General features: G+C 34.9%; 1 protein-coding gene across 1 annotated transcript in view; it reads right to left on the bottom strand.

Moving 5' to 3' along the window:
* Positions 1 to 9,223: 9,223 nt before the first annotated feature.
* The window catches only part of LOC136036038 (la-related protein 7-like), a 38,565-nt gene continuing 26,638 nt past the window's right edge, over positions 9,224 to 21,150 (bottom strand). The window contains exons 5-7 of the mRNA XM_065717968.1: positions 18,309 to 18,531; positions 15,139 to 15,277; positions 9,224 to 9,728 (exon numbers count right to left, since the gene is read on the bottom strand). Coding sequence (XP_065574040.1) covers positions 9,553 to 9,728; positions 15,139 to 15,277; positions 18,309 to 18,531 — 538 coding nt within the window. The 3' untranslated portion in view covers positions 9,224 to 9,552. The remainder of the gene's footprint in view (positions 9,729 to 15,138; positions 15,278 to 18,308; positions 18,532 to 21,150) is intronic.

Raw genomic sequence — 21,150 nt, 5'->3', positions numbered from 1 at the left:
GAAAAAGAAAACCAATTCAGAAAAAAGCTCTGGAATTGTATGTAGTCTATTTGTCTGTGAATAGTTTGATGATAATTTTAGTTTTGGTTCTAAAACTGGATCAATCCCACTTTCTACTTTCTTTTGAATTAATGAGCAGAAGAGGTTAAAAATACCAAAGAAAATAAAGAGAAAAGTAAAGAAAGTAGAGAGAAAGTAAAGCTAATGAAACTGGAAGTTCTGTGTCAGGATGTTTCCTTTTACTTGACGTTTGATACTTTGAATTTTCATGTCGGTATCTATTCCTTGCTGGACATTTTCTTCCAGTTGTCCCCTTGATTCCACAGTCCTATTCTGTTTTGTCTAAAGGGTAAACAGCCCTCCCTATTCGGGAAGGGTGCTCCCCACAATTCCTAGTTCCTGTAATGACTTCAGTCGGCTCTGACCTTCACGGCTGTAGCATTGCCTCACACCTTTTTATGTCAACCTTTGTTCCATTCTTCCAATGCTCCGTCACGTGCTTTAATGCAGCTTTGAGACATGGGGGTGAAAGGTTATGGTCTATATTTTATCAGCCTTGGCTGTTCCATCTGCTGTCTCCCTGGGGTTCACATTAGAGTAATTCACTTTCCTTTGGATGCTAGACCATTCAAAGATTTTTAGCATTCGAATATAATATTTTGCTGATCTGAAAACCCATCAATATCCTGAATAAGCATTTTTCTGGTAAGCTTATCTATCAGCTAATTAAGCTTTATTTAAGCTTAATTTATATTTAAGCTTAAGAAAAACAAATAAATGGGTATAAGTACTTTTATTTGATAGCGAAAACAGTTACAAAGTCAAGATATTTTGATCAGATGATCGTCATTTGTTGGTCATAGTAAGGCAGTATGACCAGGAAAAGCATACGTAGTTTAAGGTATTACGTTGAGAAATCTTTAGAAACATATTTATTTCTACATGGTCTTCTTTTCGGATTAGTGTTCGAGCTACTTTTGCTATTTTAAGTATTTCAGCTTGGAATACTGTTGTAAATCGTCCCAAATAACTTATCAGGTCTAATCTACTATTCTAGTTTGCGATTTTTCATCACATCGTAAACCATCCGTGAATCAAACTATCCCTTTGGTTTTATGGAAAATCTTTATCATTAAAGGACCTTTCACTTGGTTCTTTAAAATCTTGTTGAAGGATGTTTTTCTTGTTTTTACCTCTTGCTGAAAATGATACAAACCAGGAGAATAAGTAAGAAGAAAAATCATATAATGGAAAGAGAGGTGGGAGTAGAGCTGTTCTTCCAATAAATATGGATATCTGTTTTCAGATTTTACTATTAAAGTCGTAAATTCGTATTAAATGCGTGAGTTTGTGGTGTTACAATCAATATACTACTATCCACTGCTGAATCAAATTCCTGCGTATAAATTGCGTATAAATCCATTACTGAATCAAATTCCTGCGTATAAATGCGTATAAATCCACTGCTGAATCAAATTCCTGCGTATAAATTGCGTATAAATCCACTGCTGAATGAAATTCCTGCGTATAAATCCACTGCTGAATCAAATTCCTGCGTTTAAATTGTGTATAAATCCACTGCTGAATCAAATTCCTGCGTATAAACTGCGTTTAAATCCACTGTTGAATCAAATTCCTGCGTATAAATAAACTGCTGAATCAAATTCCTGCGTATATGTCTGATAAATTGCGATTCCATGATCCATTCTAATATGGATAATGCCTGAGTTAAAGCCATGGTCACACTTATCGAACGAAAAACTTCGGATGACATGTGTTTTTTCCCATATTTTAGCATCGTACTAGTCTTACAGAAGCAGAATATTGAAATGACGAGAAATTAGTTTCCTAAGGCTTGCATAAACAATAAACTCTTCCCAACTATTGTCCTATTATGTCTTCGCATATTTTGGCAGGTTCATATTGGTAAAAACTGTTCTGATCCCCCTTACTGTCTTTGGTCAATCATGTCTTTTCCATAAAAATCTATTTCGAGTTTCTGTCTTTTCTAATTTCCCAAAAAATATTCCTTAAATCGTTATTCTTATTCATTAAACATGTCTTACCGATAAAAACTATTCCATCTTTTCTAATTTCAAACAAAAAATTCATTCATTAAATCTTTACTCTGATTGGTCAATATGTCTTATGAATAAAAACGGTTCTGGATTTCCGTCTGTTATAAAGATATTTCTTAAGACTTTACCCTGATTCGTGAACCATAAATTTCACACTTGATAGTTGAACTAAGTTCACTGTGACAAATTATGGGTGGATCATATAATCGATCCTGCAGTCGTACGCAATTTTGATTTCATGGACAAACGTAATTATAATGCTACCTGACCATAAACATTGCTAAAATCATACTCCTCTCTGAGAGGGATTTTTTGTTTAATGATTTTGTAGCTGTGTCACAATGCGTGAACTAAGCAGATATACTTCAGTACCCATTTTAGTTAATGATAGTTCAACAGGAAAGACTAGTAAATATAAATGAACATTGCTTATTATCAGTGTTTTTCCATTGTGCAGATATTTCCGATGTGATATTCCGAAGTAGGTGGCTTCCGAATTTATTGAAACAAACAAATAATATACGTAAAAAGAGTTAACTTCCTGAAGTTCAGTTTATACCACTGGAAGCCAACCAAACGGAGAGAGGTGAATATCTAAAGTGAATAATTGAATCATGCAATAATTTTAGTTATTTCCTTTTGGTTTGTCAAAACGCCAAGGCAGAAAAGAAAAAAAATTGTATACTTAAATTTTTGACTGACAATTTGATTTTACCGTTTTAAAGGACTTTTTTGGCTAAAAGTCTTTGCTTTTGATTCTATTTCATTTACATGTATACAACTTTGATGTTTGAATATAACTCTGAAACGGAGGCTGGTTATTTTGAAAGCAAATTGTTCAAACAACTCGTAGTAACGAACTAGTTCTAATGCGAGACCCTTTTTGTGGGGTTCCAGGTTTATTCTCTTGATATTCCCATAAATTAATTTCTTCTATGAACTTGTATTATTAATATTCCTGAATCAGCTACAAATGAGAATTTTTTCTTACTTGAGATTTTTTTTTCGTATGTTTCAAAATTTTCAGTTACTACGTGTTGAATTATTGCGTCATTTATAGCGAAACTCCCAAACGAGATCATATACATAAAAAAACTCATTTCAAGGATTTACAAAATAACTTATTAATTTTTTGCTGTCATATAAATTAATCTCTCAGCATAAGAACAGCAAAATGATTAAACTAAACTTTATTTCAATATTCAAATTAGACGCTGAAGAGAGATCGCAGCCATTTTCGACTAGGCTCAATCACAAAATCTAGTGAACGTGAATTTTATCACACCATATCAAGCAAATGGCTTTGTTCTTGAGTGCCCAGAGTCAATGACCATCTAAGAGCTGAAGACCAATTTTGAGATAACTCAAAATTTTTTGGGTAAAGTCTTCGCTTTTGATTCTATTTCATTCAAATATATGCAACATTGATGCTTGAATATAACTCTGAAATGAAGGCTGGTTATTTTGGAAGTAAACTTTTCAAACAGCATGTTGTAACGAACTTGTTTCAATCTGACCCCCTTTGTGTGGTGTTCGAGATTATTTTTCTTCATATTCCCATAAATTAATCTCTACTATGAATTTTTATCAATAATATTCCTGAATCAACTTCAAATGAGATTTTCTTTTCACTTGACAGCTTTTTTTTCTGAAATTTCAAAATTTTCAGTTACTATGGGCTGAACTTATTACATCATTTCTAACGAAACTCCCAAACTTGATCATATACATAAAAAAAACTGATTCCAAGGATTTACAAAATACCATAATAATCTCCTGCGTCCATATAAGTTAATCCCTCAGAGTAAAAACAGAAAAACAATTAAGCTAAATATTATTTCAATACTTGAATTAGAAGCTAAAGAGACCACAGCCATTTTTGAATAGGTATCGTCCTTAATCACAAAATCTAATGAACGTGAATATTATTACACCGTATCAAGCAAATGGCTTTCGCCTTGAGTGCCCAGAGTCAATGACCATCAAGGAGCTGAAGACCAAAATATGGGAGGAACATCCGAGTCACCCTGGTGTAGAAGAGCAGAAGCTTTTATTTTTAGGAAGATTTCTTTCAGACAATTCTACATTGCAAAGCTCTCTGAGTAATGTCCACAAGATTGATAATTTTAATATATATCTTTGTCCTAAAACTAATTCTAACAAAGCTGGCGAAAGTCAACTATTCAAAGATAGTAAAGGAGATAGTGTTGAGAGACAAAGGAGAAGTGGAAGCTCCGCTCAGCCTGGTCTTTTACCTCAACAACCTAGTATAGCGTCAATAAATTTGTATTCTTTTGCATTTTGTTCATTTTGTTTTGCTCTCCTGGCATATGTTACAATTATCACAGGTATTAGGCGACTCTTGGGTATAGTTCTAGTGGGTCTTATAGTTCATTTATATCAGGTTGAACGGAGACGAAGACATGCAATTAAAAATAGTTCTGAATCACAGCCTAATCCTCGGCTTCAAAATCATTCTGAAAAGCCAAAAGAGTGGAATAGTTCGGAACAGGTTGAAGAAAAAGTGGGTGAGTCCCGTCCCTTGTTGTCAAACCTTCTTACTACTGCAACAAATATGTTATTTGGGTTGATCACGTCATTAGTTCCGGATTAGCAACGCTAAGTATCAGACAGATCAAAGCAGCAAACTTTAAGTAAAAAGCAAGCCGTGCAACTAGTAGCTAAAATTCTACGTACAACCAAAAGGTTTTTACGCAGATTACAAATTCATAAGAACTGCTACGCTTAAACACATACATTAAAATTCTATCATAACCCACATCTTCTCCCTTTAGTTTGGGGAATTTATTTCGATTAAACTTGCAATACGTTAAAGTACGATGTGACAGCTCCTTTCGCATTGTGAGAATATGCAAATCTGCCCAAACAGAGGGGGTTGGGAAAAATGCTGTTCCTAGGGAGGGAGGGCGGGGCAGCTACCCTGGCTGGAGGGGGAGTAAACCTACATATATATATATATATATATATATATATATATATATATATATATATATATATATATATATATATATATATATATTAATACCACTAACAATGCACCGCACCACCGAGCCGCCTTACAACACAGCTACACACGTTCCTCCTCCCTCCCAATCTATTCAAAGCTTCCCTCTTTACGCCCATCCAGGGAGTTCTCATTTCATTTTAATCTTTCTTTATGACATCCTCCCACCCCACAGACGACCTTATTTCCGTTTTGCTCTTGAAGGTTGGCCGAAAAGGACAATCTTCGGCAACCTGTCATCCTTCATCTGCAAAACGTGGCCTAGCCATCTCAACCATCCCCTCATTATAGCCCTAGAAAGCGGGATTGAACAACACTTTTTGCGGAGCCTATTATTTAAAATACGATCAGTCAGCCGGGTACCTAAAACAATCCCAATGCGATTTCTCTGGTGAACATCCAACAAATCTTCATCCAGTTTTTAGAGCACCCATGTTTCAAAGCCATATTTGACCACCGTGATCACTGTGTAGCCTCCGAAATTCTAATTTTGGTTCGCAGACTTGGGGATTTAGTCTCCTTAACATTAATTTTTAAACCTATTTAAGCACCATGGACTCGACAACCTTTAAAAGTTCATTCATTTTGCTCACACTTTCATCTAGGATGCTTAAATCATCAGCACAATGTGAGTCCAGGAGAATTTTTCCTCCCCATTTGATTTTGTGGTCTCCAATTGCCTTTCCAGTGCTCCTTAATACAAAATCCTTCAAAATTATCCATTGATTTACTCCTGATTTAATACGAAAGAAGCAACTAACCTCATTTCCTACCTTAACAATAGCAGTGTTAGTAGTAACTTATCTCTACGTCCACCCAGGACATAATTTTCATACTCCAGCCAGGACAAAATTTGCATACTTCGGTGAAGACATAATTTGTACACCTTAGTAAACTGGTGTATTTAAATTAAAAAGAAATAGTAGAATCAGCTTAATCAGCGGAATAATCACTTAAGTAAACCAGTTTATTTGAATTCAAATGAACTAATAGACTTTATGATATGGTATTGGAACTTTACTTGATCGCATATATTAACGTAGGCATATCGGAATTACTTGTATCAGCAAAATCATGGGGATGACTTTTTGTATCAGCGTTAGCCATGTTGAGATCGATTCTATTAACGTAGACACGGTGAAGACAGAAAAAAAATTATGAAAACTTAAAAAAATACGTTTAAAAGAAAATTTAAAAATTAAGAAAAAACAACAAAGAATAAAATAAATTTTAAAAGAAAAAAAGCGAAACAAAAAAATAATAAATAAAAATAAATGAAAAGAAAAAAGATTAAAAAAGAAAATGCATATTAATTCTTTACAAAACAAAGTGTCCAAAGTTTGAAAAATATGAAGTGGGAATTAATCAAGATTCAAATCTGAAGGTTTATATTAGTATCTCTACTACTGTCATCTATTCAAAATATCACAAGTGAATTTTTTTTTTATAAGTATATATAATATCTCTATCAGTTTTATTATCATTTTCGTTTGCTTTCTTTGTATTGAGCACGTTTATTTTTTATTTTGTTTCGTTTTCTGCTAAGGATAATCATATCAAGCCACTTGTCCTGGAATTTTATGAGGGGTTACCTTGAGTTGAAAAAGCGAGTTCTACTTCTACTGCAAAAAAAAGATAGTTGATGACGAGGGTAACTTCTTGCTGGTGTTTGTGGTAACACGTTAGCCGTTTATAAACCCTCTTGCCATCTTCTGGGTATTAGTATTTGTAAAAATAATGTGGTAATAGACAGTGAAATCGTAAGCAAAATAAAAAGGTTATTGGCAGACAATATCACCAAAAAAATTAACAAAACATGGACACGGGAGAGATGGTCCTGGAGGAAGAGGAGGTAGACGTGGAATTGGTCGAAGAGGAGGTGGCAGATTTAGTGGAAAAGGTGGTGTTGGGTTTGGTGGAAGAGGTGGTGGTGGCCGCGGTGGTTTTAGCAGAGGTGGATTCAGAGAAGGACGATAGAATTGTTTTGTTATAACTCGAAATAAATTTCTACCATAGCTCAGCGTTTTACCTCTTTTTGTACGTTCTGAGGAGGAAATATTTATCATATTAATTATAATATCGGGTAAGAATAGGCCAACTCTATAGTACACTCACCAATTACAAGGCATGGAATTTACCAAGAAGCTGAGTTTGTTCTAGGCAAAAGTACTTTTTTATTAATTTCCAATAGTCAGTCACCAATTAGAGACTTAGAATTTACCAAGTAGCTGAGTTTGTTTTGTAAGTGCTTTTTTAAATTAATTTTTGACACTCAGTCAAAAATTAAAAGAATTTACCAAAGTAGATGAGTTTGTTCTATATAAAAATTCTTTTTTTTATTAATTTTGGTTGCTCATTCTCCAATTAAAAGACTTGAAATCTACCAAGAAACTGAGTTTGTCCAATGCAAAAAAACTTTTTTATTACTTTTTGATACTGAGTCACCAATTAAAAGACTTGGACTTTGCCAAGTAGCTGAGTCTGTTCTATGTAGAAGTGCCTTTTTATTAGTTTTTGATGCTCAGTCACCAATTAAAAGACTTGGAACTTACCCAGAAGCTGAGTTTGTTCTATGCAAAAGGGCTTTTTTTTATTAATTTTTGATACTCAGTCGCCAATTAAAAGATTTGGAATTTACCAAGTAGCCAAGTTTGTTCTATGCAAAAGTGTTTTTTTTTTTGTAATTTTTGATACTCAGTCAACCATTAAAAGATTAGGAATATACCAAGTAGATGAGTTTGTTCTAAGCAAAATGCCTTTTTTTTAAAATTTTTTTACACTCATACACCAATCAAAAGACTTGGAATTTACCAATTGGCTAAGTTTGTTCTATGCAAAAGTGCTTCTTAATTAATTTTTAATGCTCAGTCAAGAATTAAAAGATTTGGAATTGACCAAGTAGCCGAGTTTGTCCAATGCAAAAGTGCTTGAAAAAAGTTGAAAATCATGGTTGGGAAGGGGGATCATAGGGGCCCTGGAGCAGGACATGGAGCCCTAGATTGGGGACTCGGAGCCCATGAGGGTCACATGGGTTCCTGTATGGGAATGTGAGGGGAATATATCCTTAGAATGTATTTCTAAGAAAATAAGATCATCAACGACTTGTTGGCTCAGTCGAGTAATGTGTCATTCTTTTACCATTGGAAACCATGGGTCTCACGTTTGATTCCTACTTCTAACATAAATTTCATAAAATCAATGGTAAACTGCTTCCACTTTTGAAAGTCGCGGGAGTCTCAGAAACTGGTTTGAACATTCTTGGAATGATGGAAAAAAACTGGCATGCCTTTCCAGGAATTTTCGAATCGCACACAAATTGTGACAAAGCTATAGGGCTGCGCTTGTATTCATTGAAGGGTTTCACCCAAAAAATAGGCATATAATGTTCCCAGAAAATGTTAAGATTCTTCTAAAAGTTTTTAGCTGGATACGAAGGACTAGCAACTCCAAATAGTCGTAGGAATGGTGGGAGTACATGGTCCTTAAGTACACAGAGGAACCCCGAGGCATATGGCGCTCAAATTCTCAGATGGCACCCCAGGGGTACATGGCGCTTAAATTCAGAGATGGAATACTTACTTAGTCTAATTTAGTTAGTTTTTCCCCCTTCTTTCCCTGTCGATAAAAGCTTCGAGTTTCAAAGCGCAAATATACAGGCATTTATAAGTATTTGTAGAAGTTTTTCTTGTTCCTAGTTCACTTACATCAGGGACTACTCCATTTTAATTTTAAATTCCTCATCTAATCGTTAAGTACTCCAAAAAAATACTAAAACGGTAAAAACTACTACTTACAGACTATGCTATGTTTTCTTAGTCTCCTTTCTCCCTACGAAAAATAACCCAACACCTTCTCCAAATCCTATCACAAGGAGTAAACTCATATAGTTCGTTTCTATTGACGTCCAGGGAGGAAACGTTCCAAACAAAATTTGGGGAGTGGTACACTAGAATAAAATTTTAAAACGGAATTAGTTAAACTGTTTTCTAAAAAAGTATGTAGTTACTAAGCAGTAACATTTGTTTTATTCATTTTTTTGGGTAAATATTATCATGAGCAAGGACCAGTCAACTGCTTGGGTGCTAATGCCTAAAGGTGTATACAATGTCAACGCACTGACTCTTTTCGACATAAAATTTATTAAGTTATTTAAATAAATTAATTTATTAAGTTATTTGTATTGAACACAATCTATCCTGCTGCATATTTGTTCTTTAAAAATTAATTCAGCACAAATATTGAGTGCTACATAATCCTTTTTCAACGAATTATTTGTAATACCCCATTTTAAGTTAATAATGTAAACCCGAAGGATAGGCAATGCCAGAAGCATTTATAATAATCATGTTATGCATTGAAGTATAAATGTAATCTTACAAGAAAATAGAAGATAAATATCACACAACTAAGAAAATAATGCACGTCACTGCATTTTTGCAACACGACTTATCAAAACACGTCTGGTGTACCTATCTCCAATTTTGCATTTTCATCATCATCAAACCGGATATGCTGAGCCTTTTTCTTTTTCTTCTTTACCTTTACTTTATTCACTTCTTTTGATGCCGAAAGTTTCGCTTCCCTGCCTGAAAGTATTTTAGACCAGTATTCCAGTTCTTCAGCACCTAGAAAAGAAGAGTAGTATAGGTAACTGAGAAATAGTAGATTAGCAACTGCCTTGACTTTCAACCCTGAAAAATCCTCCACCATCCAAGACTCTTAGAATAAATGGCAATTTACGATAGTTAAAAATAATAAACTTCAAAAATCATTGTGCTACCAAACTCAGCACTTGTGGGAGTACGTCAAAAGATATCTAGTCAGGATTTTACGTCTTATTTGTTTGATTAGTAATAAGCGACGCATTTTCGGCTATGAAAAGGGCTACCTTTATTCACTAGGAACCCAAAATTGAGCAATTAAAAAACATCGGGCAAATGCGGTATTTTGCTTATGTTTTCTAATTTCGTTTTCTGAAGGCAATTTTTTAGTAAACAATAAAAACCATCTTTACTTTTTTTTAATTCTTTATCGAACGCCCTTTTCTTTTTTTAATATATATATATATATATATTTTTAATCCTTACCCATCGACTAGAAACTGAAAATTGTAGAATTTAAAAACTGCAAAAAAGTACTATTTTTACTCGTACTACTACTAGCAACTTACTGCAGCACCAAACCTTCTGCGTTCAACCAAGCTGCGTACGCTCTTCCCCCATCCCAATCCATTCAAAGCCTCCCTCTTTACGAACTCCCAACAAGTTCCCGATTTTCCTTACAACATCCTCCCATCCCACTCGTGGATGACCTACTTTTCGTTAGGCCCAAGACGATTGGCCGACAAGGACGATCTTTGGCATACTGCAATCCTTAGTCAGCAGAACGTGTCCTAGTCATCTCAACCTTTCTCTCATTATAATTCTAAAAAGTGGGATTGGATCACATATTTCATACAGCTTACTGTTTGAGATATGGCCAGTCAGTCGGATACCCAAAACAATCCGTAGGCAATTTCTCTAGAAAACCACTAGCAAATCCTCCTCCGTTTTTTTTTTGAAGCACCCACGCTTCAGAACTGGAATTGACCATTGTCATCACCGTAGCATTCCAATCTTGGTTCGCAGATTTATCTTCCTATTCTTCCAAACCTTTTATCAACTGTGAAAAAACACACTGGACCTTTCCTATTCTACTTTTAACATGTCACTGTACACACAGTCTTTAATAATAGCACAACCTAGGTAAGTGAAGCTGTCCACTTGACCGACCTTCTAACTACCCAACGTCACCTCTTCACCTTCACTTATTCCTAGTCTTAGCGACTTAGTCTTTTTAACAGTAATTTTAAAATATGTTTTTGCACACTGAACTCATAAAACCTCTATAAATTGATTCATTTTACTAATATTTTCATTTAGGATGCTTAAATCATCAGCACAATCTAAGTCTATGAGAGTTTTGATTCCCCAATCGATTCCGTGTTCTCTCAGTGTCTTTGCTCAGCTCCTTACGGCAAATTCCATCAAAATGATCCATATAAATGCGGATATGCGGACTTCTCAATTATTAATCCAGGAGTGAAAATTTAGTCACCGCATCACCTCCCCTTCCAAAAACCACATTGTTCTTCTCTTAAAACTTTATCTACAGCACCTCCCAAGTCTAGAAGAATCATTACAGATCATACTAAGTAATTTGCCTTCTACAAAAACCAAGCTAATGCTTCTTTAATTACCACACTCACTTTTGTTACCTTTCTTACAGAGGGGTTTAATTAGATTATTCCCAAAATCGCTAGGTACTTTCCCTTTTTCAAAAGCCATATTCATAATCTTCAGTCACTTATCTCGAAAGTCACGAATAGTTCATTTAAAAACTAGTTCATTATTTTATTGGTTCAGTCTAATTAATAGTTTAATAAGTTATCTAATTAATTCAGTCTTGACTGAGAGTTCGTTGTGTAAACACCTTATTTTTGGAAATTAACTTTTTGATAAAGTAAGGTTTCAACCAGCACGATTTCCCACAGACATTTATTGAATCGGATTTATTTTTTATTTACTCGGTATTGACATTTTTGCTACTTGATTATAAATTCCCTTGGATTTGATAATTCAGTAAGTGCAGAGATTTCGTACAAAAAAGCAATAAGTAATCGGATTAAAGAGACTTTTTTACTGCTGAAGTCCCTGCGCTGGTCCTACAGTGTGAAGCTACAGCAAGATTCAATCTCTGGGTCCCATATTACCAAGCTCAGGTCAAACCCACTGTGCCACTCCAGAACATTTTCACAAAAAGATTTCAATACCTTAGAGGATTGAAATCGCTTTGTATTAGGAACAGCAGCAGTATCTATTATGAATCCAGAACATTACGGCCTCAAAAACAATAACCAGAAAAATAGATGGCGTGCAGTGTATTAAATGGAATAAATGGTTTCATTTTAGCAGTGGGAAAGCTAAGTACTCAAGTGGCTTGAAGAAGATCTTTGTTTGCCTAATTTGTACGTAAAAAGATTCTCAGAAAAACCTGCATTCTTTCTAAATTGAGCTCGAAAAATAACAGTCCAAAACAGAAATTCAACAACGAAATCCATGATCAATTTAAACTGAATACTACTTTCCCGAGTGAAAAGTTGTTGACAAAGTTACCAGCCACTCCTGACACAGCATTGCGACTTATGTCTGCTATAGAATATATAACGACGGAAAGAAAAGACTGCTCAGGTCCTGACTTGTCTTATATGTGAAAAACCGACGAAAGACAACCCGTCATTTTGATTGTCATCAATGCACACACTGCATGCAAGCAGCCTGCACTGGAATTGATGCAGACATAGTCCTTGCTCTACAAAAGCCATCTTTAATTGTGGAAAATACTTACTACAGGATAATAAGACCACCTCAAAATGTCCCAGTACTAATGTATCTGTTCAATACTGTAGGTTTGTTATCAGTCAAGCCACTCAAACTGAACTAGAGCATCCTTAGTCCCTTCATAATGATGAAGACTCATATCCCTGAGCTTCATGTTTGCAGGTTTCACATAAGGGGTGGCTGCAGAAAGGCACCGTAATTCTCCATGTTTGCTTGGATTTTTTTTAAGGCAGCTGCCCTGGCGGTTGTTGACTTCTGCCACACATATCTTTGTGTAAAAAGTTTGCTCATCGCCTTTATTTCATGAACTGTTGTCCTTATGTGCACTTCAATTTTTGCAGAATGAAAAAGCTATGTTTTAAGAGTGAATTGTGAAGCCCAAAAAACGAGGAGCAAAAAAAAATGCTCCCCTGCTGATGCAAGGCAACCAAGGACAGTTATATACATTCCCGCTTATGAGCTTGAATCCCATGCTGCGTGTCTTAAAGGAGCCGATTGATATTCTTCCCCCATCATATCAACCCCTGATCAAGAAACCCTGGAGAAACTGGCAAGAACTAACATTAGCCAGCATTACGTCAATCCGCCCGATTCAAACAACCATCAGGTTTGGGGTTTCGAAGAGATCAAAGATTCACCCTCCCTTCAAACCATGCTTCCCGAGTTTCCCAAGTGGAACCGATTCAGTGTACTAACAAGCAAATTCGAGACCGCAGTGTAAAGCCCTTCTTCCATCACTACTCCTTATTAAAAATACTTCTGTCAAATGTCCGGTCATTTATGAACAAAATTGAAGAGATCAAGCTATACTTGATAAATGAACTTATTGATATTACTTGTATCTATGATACGTGGTCCGCGACTGAGGAGTTTGTTGTATTTGATGGATATGATACCTATTTCAAACGAAGAATGACCCCCAATGACATTACACACGTTGTGGTGATGTTGTTATTATTTGTCGATTATCTGTAAAAAAAAACAGAGTTCTAGATATCAGCAATATACGAAATAAACACAGTTTTGAAGTCTTTTGGTTGTGGGACAGGCCTAAAAGGCTTCCTAAGGAAGCGGCATCACTGGGGATATACATTGTTACTATCCACCCCGTGGCCCTTATTGTCGAGACCTCATGAATTGCTTAGAGGATTGCAATGACAATTTACGATCCTTGTATCCTAACGCTGGTATCATAATGTGTGGTGACTTTGATGATTGGGATCCCAAATGGCTAATCAATTCTCTTTCACTTAAGCAGGTTGTCAATATGCCAACAAAAGGTAACCGTATGTTGGATTTCGTTTGTAGCAACTGTCCAGAATATCAAGATTCCCCAGTTACACTACCTCGTTAAGGTTTGAGTGACCACTTGTGTGTTGCTTAGATAATTAACCAGTTTATTCCAAATAGACAACAAAAGCGTGGTGTACAGGCCCTATATACCTGAGCTGAATTAGGACAGGTAAACCTAACGGTCTGTGAAACTAAGAGCTTTTCTATGACTCTTTTCCTTCCTAAAGCTCGATAGCTCCCCTTCTCATAATTCCCTACTACCGACAAAGAAAACAGTTAAAATGAGGGGAAAACTTTTTGATGAAGATTTAAGATGGACCTTGCGCATTGACTGTGAAAAAACTGACTAAAAAAGGCGCCTCACTTTTACATTCATTTTCCAGCCTGAAGAGATTTGGTATACCAACTGAGGTTTTAACGTCTGCATAATGCAGCTACGTTAAACCTTCTCTTGACTATGCATGTATAGCTTAACATCCAGGGCTGACAGAAAATCAATCAGATAGACTTGAGATGATATAAAAGAGTTGTAAAAAAAAATACGTCGACACAAATACTCAGCATTTGATGATACAGTGAAACAACTCAACTTGAATTCACTTGATAGTCGTAGGCATGAGTTGACATGTCGATTCGAGCTAGATTTTTGAACTCCCCAACTCATCTCGATTTATTACCTGACCTTGAGAGCCCCCCTACTAAAGGACCAGTTACTACTCTCTAAAAAAAAATAAATGTCCGCAACTAATGACTTACCCAGTCTCTAATAGCGAGAAATCGCAAATTATTTCTCCCTTATGTAACTCGGTATTTTAATCATATCACCTTAAGAAGTACTTATTATTTAATGTTTGATGCAATTTATTTCAGAGATTTGCCTGTGAGTGTTTTTTAATGTATTTTTATGTTGGGCATGATTTACTTTAATATGCATGACGTATCTTTCATAAAGTATTTTATATCCATTTATATCTGTAATTGATGTGATCTGTATAATATACGGTCACTAACATAATCTTGAACCGTGCGACTTTACCTGTTGACATATTTCAATTTTAGTTATGACTCATTTTAATTTTTATATCTGTTTCTTGTTTCTGTTTCTTGCTGTTTATCTGTTTCTTGTTTTTGATCCTTGTTTTACTTTTTTTTTTAACACGGACATGCTCATGTTATCTCTAGCCATTGTAGCGAATAAATATATTCTTTTATATTCAGTTCTGAACCTTACCGACGAACTAAGAAAAACCAATTTGAAAATTCTAATACCCTTTGAGAACAACTTAAAGGAGTACATTAGTAAATTACAATTTGATCTTTATAGTTAACGCATGAATGAGCCATAATATAAATAACTGTTTACCAGTAAGGACTTCTCCCTTTCCTAATGGATTTTTGACAAGTGAGCTCGCCACATCTGGACTTTCGGTACGGACAATTGCTTCCACTGCACCTTGCATGGCTTCAACATATTTTATGCCACCAATGGCTTTTAATTGGTCCTGAAAAATAAAATAGTCTAATAAAAATATTTCAAAAAGTAATATACCTAAAAATATAATATAATAATCTGATGATCTAATAAAATAATAATCTAATGACAAAACAATCTAAAATTAGAATATGGTCTACATTCCATGATCTACGTATGTACACATTAACTTTAGATTTCTTTTATATACAGTTTTAGAAGCTGCGCTGTACAACCCAGAATTGAAATTAAAGAGATCTATTTGAAAAGATAGAGAGAAGAAAGATAGATGAGATTTGTTAAATAAGAAAATTAAAGTTCAAAAGATTTATTTAAAAATATAGATAAGAAGAAAGAACTAACCCGTGTTTTGTTTAACTCTAAGGAATAACCAACATACTAGCGAGAAGCTGATTTCAAGGTTTTTGAAGGGCATTGTTCGTAAGGTCCTAAAAAGCGACCGTAACAGTTTGGGCCTTCGGCCGTCGCGAATGAGTTGAGTCACATATCGTAAATATGTTATTTTTCTGAAAATTTTAGGAATTTCTTTTCTACTTTACTTACGAAAAAAGGAAAAAAAAAAAATAACTGACTAAAACATGTTTTATATGGTGTTGCAAATATCTACGTTTACACACACTTAACTTAATATACATAAGACGGTAATATATAATATGTGGCAATGACTGAGGAGGAGGGTCTTCGTCCTTTTCTCCATCCTTTAATGAATACATATACACACTAGCTTTTTTATTAGCCCCTTTCCGATCGCTTAGGCGTTCGCTCACAGGTCAGGGAGGGAAAGAGATCCAGGGGGAGGGTTTTAAGGTAGGGTGTTTTTTGTCTCCGACCGTGTTGAAACTTCAACAGAAGCTACCCTCTACCTCAGCGATACCGATGCACCAAAATTTCATTGGGAGGGAGGGACTCGAAATTATTTTGGCACCAAATGATGACCATACACGAGCGATAAGGGGCTAAGAGATTGGAGGGATGCTCTTACCCAAAAGGCCTGCGAGGTGCAACTTTTTGGATATTTCTTTATATGAGGTTGAAACTAAAGACCAAGATTTTAGCCCATTAATAGCTCAATTGATTAACTAATTTTTGGAGGAGGGTGCCGTCAAAATCTTTAATTCTCGACAGTAGGTTGAGACAACAAGGGAGATGCATCTGAATGCAAAATAGCATCTCACAGAAGAAGTTCAGGGGTCTATTAGTTTATAGATAGGGGATAAACTCTTGAATTCGTATATTCCTTATCAGAGAACGTTGTGCGCTCGAAAACAACACCACAAGACGGAAAAACACCTACAGAGGAACTCAAGAGGAACTTCACGTCCACTTCATATTTTATTGGATTTGTGAACAGCAGATATTTATTTTTAATAATTTTTTTTTATTTAAATATTTTCAAACAAAGGCTCATGGAATGAAAATAGTTTGTTACAAACGATTTTTTGATTTCCGTTAAACAAACTAGGTAAACCAATTGAAGACGGACGTTTTCTGAGAAATCTCACTCAGTAAGATAGCAATGTTAATATAAGTAACATAGCCATGAATTATCACTCAGTAATACAGTAACATAGCGATACATCGCCAAGTAATGATTTTTTTTCTTTCTTTTTTTACAAGGGTTAGCTGAATATACCAAAGACATCAAAACGGAAACATTTTTACCTCCTGGCTTGATCTTAGGTCTATCTATACTTAAAAACAAAGATTTTTCTACGATTTTCCTTTTGGTTGTTATACAACTATATAGCCTATTTTATATAGAAAAGTTCTCCTCGCAGCCAACAAGAATCGTAAAAAGAGAAAAAGTAAAGCTATTCCTGTTATTACAAAAAGCCAAACTAATATACGGCACCGCCCAATTTACTACCTGTGTTATACAGCTAAGTATTTCAACAATCAATAGAATCAATAAAACAATCAATAAAAACACATATTTTTCTACGATTTTGCTTTTGGTTGTTATACAACTATACAGCCTATTTTAAATGGAAAAGTTCTCCTCGTGGCCAACAAGAATCGTAAAAAGAGAAAAAGTAAAGCTATTCCTGTTATTACAAAAAGCCGAACCAATATACGGTACCGCCCAATTTACTACCTGTATTATACAGCCAAGCATTTCATCAATCAATAGGGCGCTACATTCGTTTGCAATTCCACAAATACAGGATAGTAGCAATATGTCAAAGTTAAGTAAGAAAAGTGATATTTTTTTCATTGGAAGAAAAAAGGATTATACTAACATGCCAGCTAAAGGGATAAATAATACAAAACAGGATAACCTAATTGGTCTTTTTAAAAATATGTTTCTGTAGGTAACATATTATACTAATAATCTGAAGGGTTTAGTCTTTGAAAACTTTAATAATAAACATTTCAATGCATAACTTGGACTTTTAGCTGTTTGATGACATATACATTTCTTTCCAATTCCTATTTGGCAACAAAATGTCACGGTTATACTCTTACACACGTGTAATCATTTTCCACTTTTTTTTAAAACCCAGTTTACTGCTAATTAGTAGCAGTTTCTGTCTTTTGCTACATCAATCAGAAAAGTTATGCTTTTCTTGAGCTCAATAATATTTTTTTTCATTTTCTTGTTTTTTCACACACGTTCTTTATTTTTAAACTTGGCGCCCGCTAAGTGTTAAAACTGCATACCTGCAGCGTATGTCTTATTTATTAGAATATTAAGTTACCTAATGTTCTTAACACGTACATAGTAGTGTAACTTTCCTCGTAACCAATTTAAAGAATCAAATTTATTTTTGGTGGTCCTTGGTACTTTCAGATTTGAGAATTTTTCCTCCTGCTTAAGAAACACTAGAAGATAATTAAATCCATTGGGAAGTTTTCCTTGCGGAAGGACGCGTAGAACCAGCGGGAAGTAAACTAATTTGACTCACGTCAGGTCAGCCATTGAATTCGAATAATTTCAGTGTGAACCGGGTTTGAATGGTGCGATTATACATGGTTAATTGTCAAAATAAAGGAAACAAACATGACTGAATGGAGTAGAAAAAGAAGGACGGGATAGCCACCTTTATAGATTTTGGATCATGGATTTCTTCCTTCAAAGAAATCTTGACAATCAAGCCGCTTTGGAAGTTTAGTTCTGTTTTAGGCTGTAAAGCTTTCTCCTCTTCCGCTATTTTCCTTCTTCGGTTAATTTTCATCTGCTGCCTCCAAATTTCTTGCCTACGTGCCTTTCCTTCTTTCCTCCAGTTATTTAGGTACTTGTTTCTCTCCTTTTTCCAATCATTCCTGGTGAAAAATAACAGTACTTGTGTATTATTCAGAATACACTCAATTAGTGAAGTTAGGTTCTTTCGTGAAACAAACTACGATGCAGGTACATTTTAATTAAATATTTGGTACTTGTTCATTATTCAATTGATTAAATTCAATTCAGAACACACTTAAGAATTTTGCTCAGAAAATCCGGTTTCATAGCCACAAAGAAAAACTCAATTTAGTTTGCTATACATACTGATAGAAGATAGTGTCTGAACATGGATTTTGAAATCAAGATCAGAAATTTGCCAAAGACTGAAAAAGTGGGAATTATATTTTCCAGGATAAGGGGTTGTTGCCCATAATAAAACAGTGATAAAAAAGTTTGGGCTATATATTTGCACATTAGGAGGGTGAAGGGGTGGGGTGGATTATATCAAATACCTACCTTAACCTAACCACCTCTATATATAAAATATTTCATTAAAATGTACCTGCATCGTATTTTGTTTCACGAAAGAACCTTACTTCACTTATTGACTTTGTTCTGAATAACACAAAAGTACCAACATAATTTTATTAAAGAAATCTTTAGCTCTAAGCAAAAGCCACATTTAGTACAAAACAAATCTTATAGATCTTTTCAAAATATGAAAAAATACACATACCAGATTTTCTCTCCCTCAAGTGTCCGAAACTGGCCCACTCTCTTTCAGAGCCTATCTAGTAGCCTGTATCAGATAGGAGGAACATTCCTCCAGATCACTAACTAAACCTGTAGCTCAATCGAAACAGTCCTAAACTGAAAAGATATTCTAGCTCATAGACAATAGCAATTACCGAAAAATTACTCACTGCAATTATCGATTGCCAAAGCTTAAAGAAAGTCACGCCTCTGCAGTGATCCATAATTTATTGTGCGATCTAGGATTTCCTTACAATTAAACAAATTAAAAACAGACACAAATTCAACAGTTTTCTTCGTATGGAAGTGAACTGTAACATTATAAAGAAATTACTGTAACGATGAACGGGCCCCTTTTCACTGAAGTCTAAATTGTGCTTTAGCAAAAGCAACGCCCATTTATATCCAATGCCAAATTACAAAGCAATACTCAGCACGCCCAAACATTTTACCTAATTCCCAATTAAAAAACAATACCCATAAATAACAGAGCTCCAAAACTGAATACCCCCGTTGTTACACCTAAAAGGTTGTATCTGACATTTTCAAACTTCTAGAATTATTCCCAGATACCGTTTCCTGACCTTTCTTTTGAGAACAGCTTAGCAAACGGGTTTTAGTAATAACCTCAAAAGTATCAAAATATCAAACACAATAGCGAGTATATCCTCATTTAGACTTCAAATTACAGATTGGCAATGCTTGTTGCATTCTCCACAGACTAGGGCACCTTTTGCAAATGAAGGACGATAGATTGCCGAAGACAGTACTTTTCGGTCAACCGTCAAGGGCTAAACGGAAACCAGGTTGTCCGCAGATAGGTTGGGAGGAGGCCGCAAAGAAAATTTCACGGGAAATGGGAACTTTCTGGGTGGGTACCAAGAAGGAAGCTTTGAATAGATTAAGAGGGAGGAGGAGCGTGTGAAGCTGTGTTGGCCTCAGACGGCTTGATGCGGGAGTGAGTTGTTTGTATTAGTATTAGGAGTTGTTGCATTCTAAAAGGGATTCAATATACCCCATATTCTACTACAGCATAAAGAGCCACCATTGAGGAAGAGAAGAGGGACAGAACAGCCACAAACATTCGAGGTAACTCCCATTTGCTTTAACGCTGCTCTTTACTTTCATATGAAAAAAAATCTTCTTCGTAGAATTTACATCCGTTTAAAATTTGTAGTTTTCTAATTTCTAATTATATCTGATATCGATGAGTAGATTATAGACTACGCGTTTTTGTGAGAAACAACTGAAGTGTGGGTATATTCGGTCATTGGCCCAGAACCATTCGTTTGAATGATCTTTTCCTTTACTTTCTAAATCATTGACCCACTATGATCGGTTTCCAGCTGATGAGCTATCTAAATAATTTGCCTCGATAGTATTTGGGACCAAAACTATTGTTTCGCAAAATCTAAGCTGTAAATGTCCCATAAGTCTTAAAATATTGCAGCAAGATCTATTATGTTACACCAAGATTCGTCTTTCTACCAATGCTGTACGGTAACACGTCTGACGCGACTAATCCTGGATAAAACTCCAAATAAACATACCTTCATGACTCTTCTTATGACAAAAAAAAAGATATGGAGTCTCTTATTTTGTAGATACAATGATGAGGCTTCTACAAGGCGGCTCTCAGACACGCTGAATTTCACAAACAGATTTTTAGTAGCACTAAACTAATTCTGGGAGTGTTTGCTTTTCATCACAATACTGAAAATATTCTTAGGCATATAAATTCTGAAAGGTAAATTGAAACTTAAAATGTTTTATATATTTAGAATCATGTAAATATATATATATATATATATATATATATATATATATATATATATATATATATATATATATATATCCACCATATATATAAGAATATCATAATATAAAAATAATAAATGTGATATTTTCAAATTTTTGCTTTGTAGGGTTTTAGTCCTTACAAAAAAAAAAGAAAATAAATAGAA

The sequence above is a fragment of the Artemia franciscana genome, chromosome 15 (assembly GCF_032884065.1).
Source record: "Artemia franciscana chromosome 15, ASM3288406v1, whole genome shotgun sequence".
NCBI lineage: Eukaryota > Metazoa > Arthropoda > Branchiopoda > Anostraca > Artemiidae > Artemia > Artemia franciscana.
The sequence above is the reverse complement of the archived record's forward strand: the minus strand, read 5'-3'. Positions and strand labels throughout refer to the sequence as shown.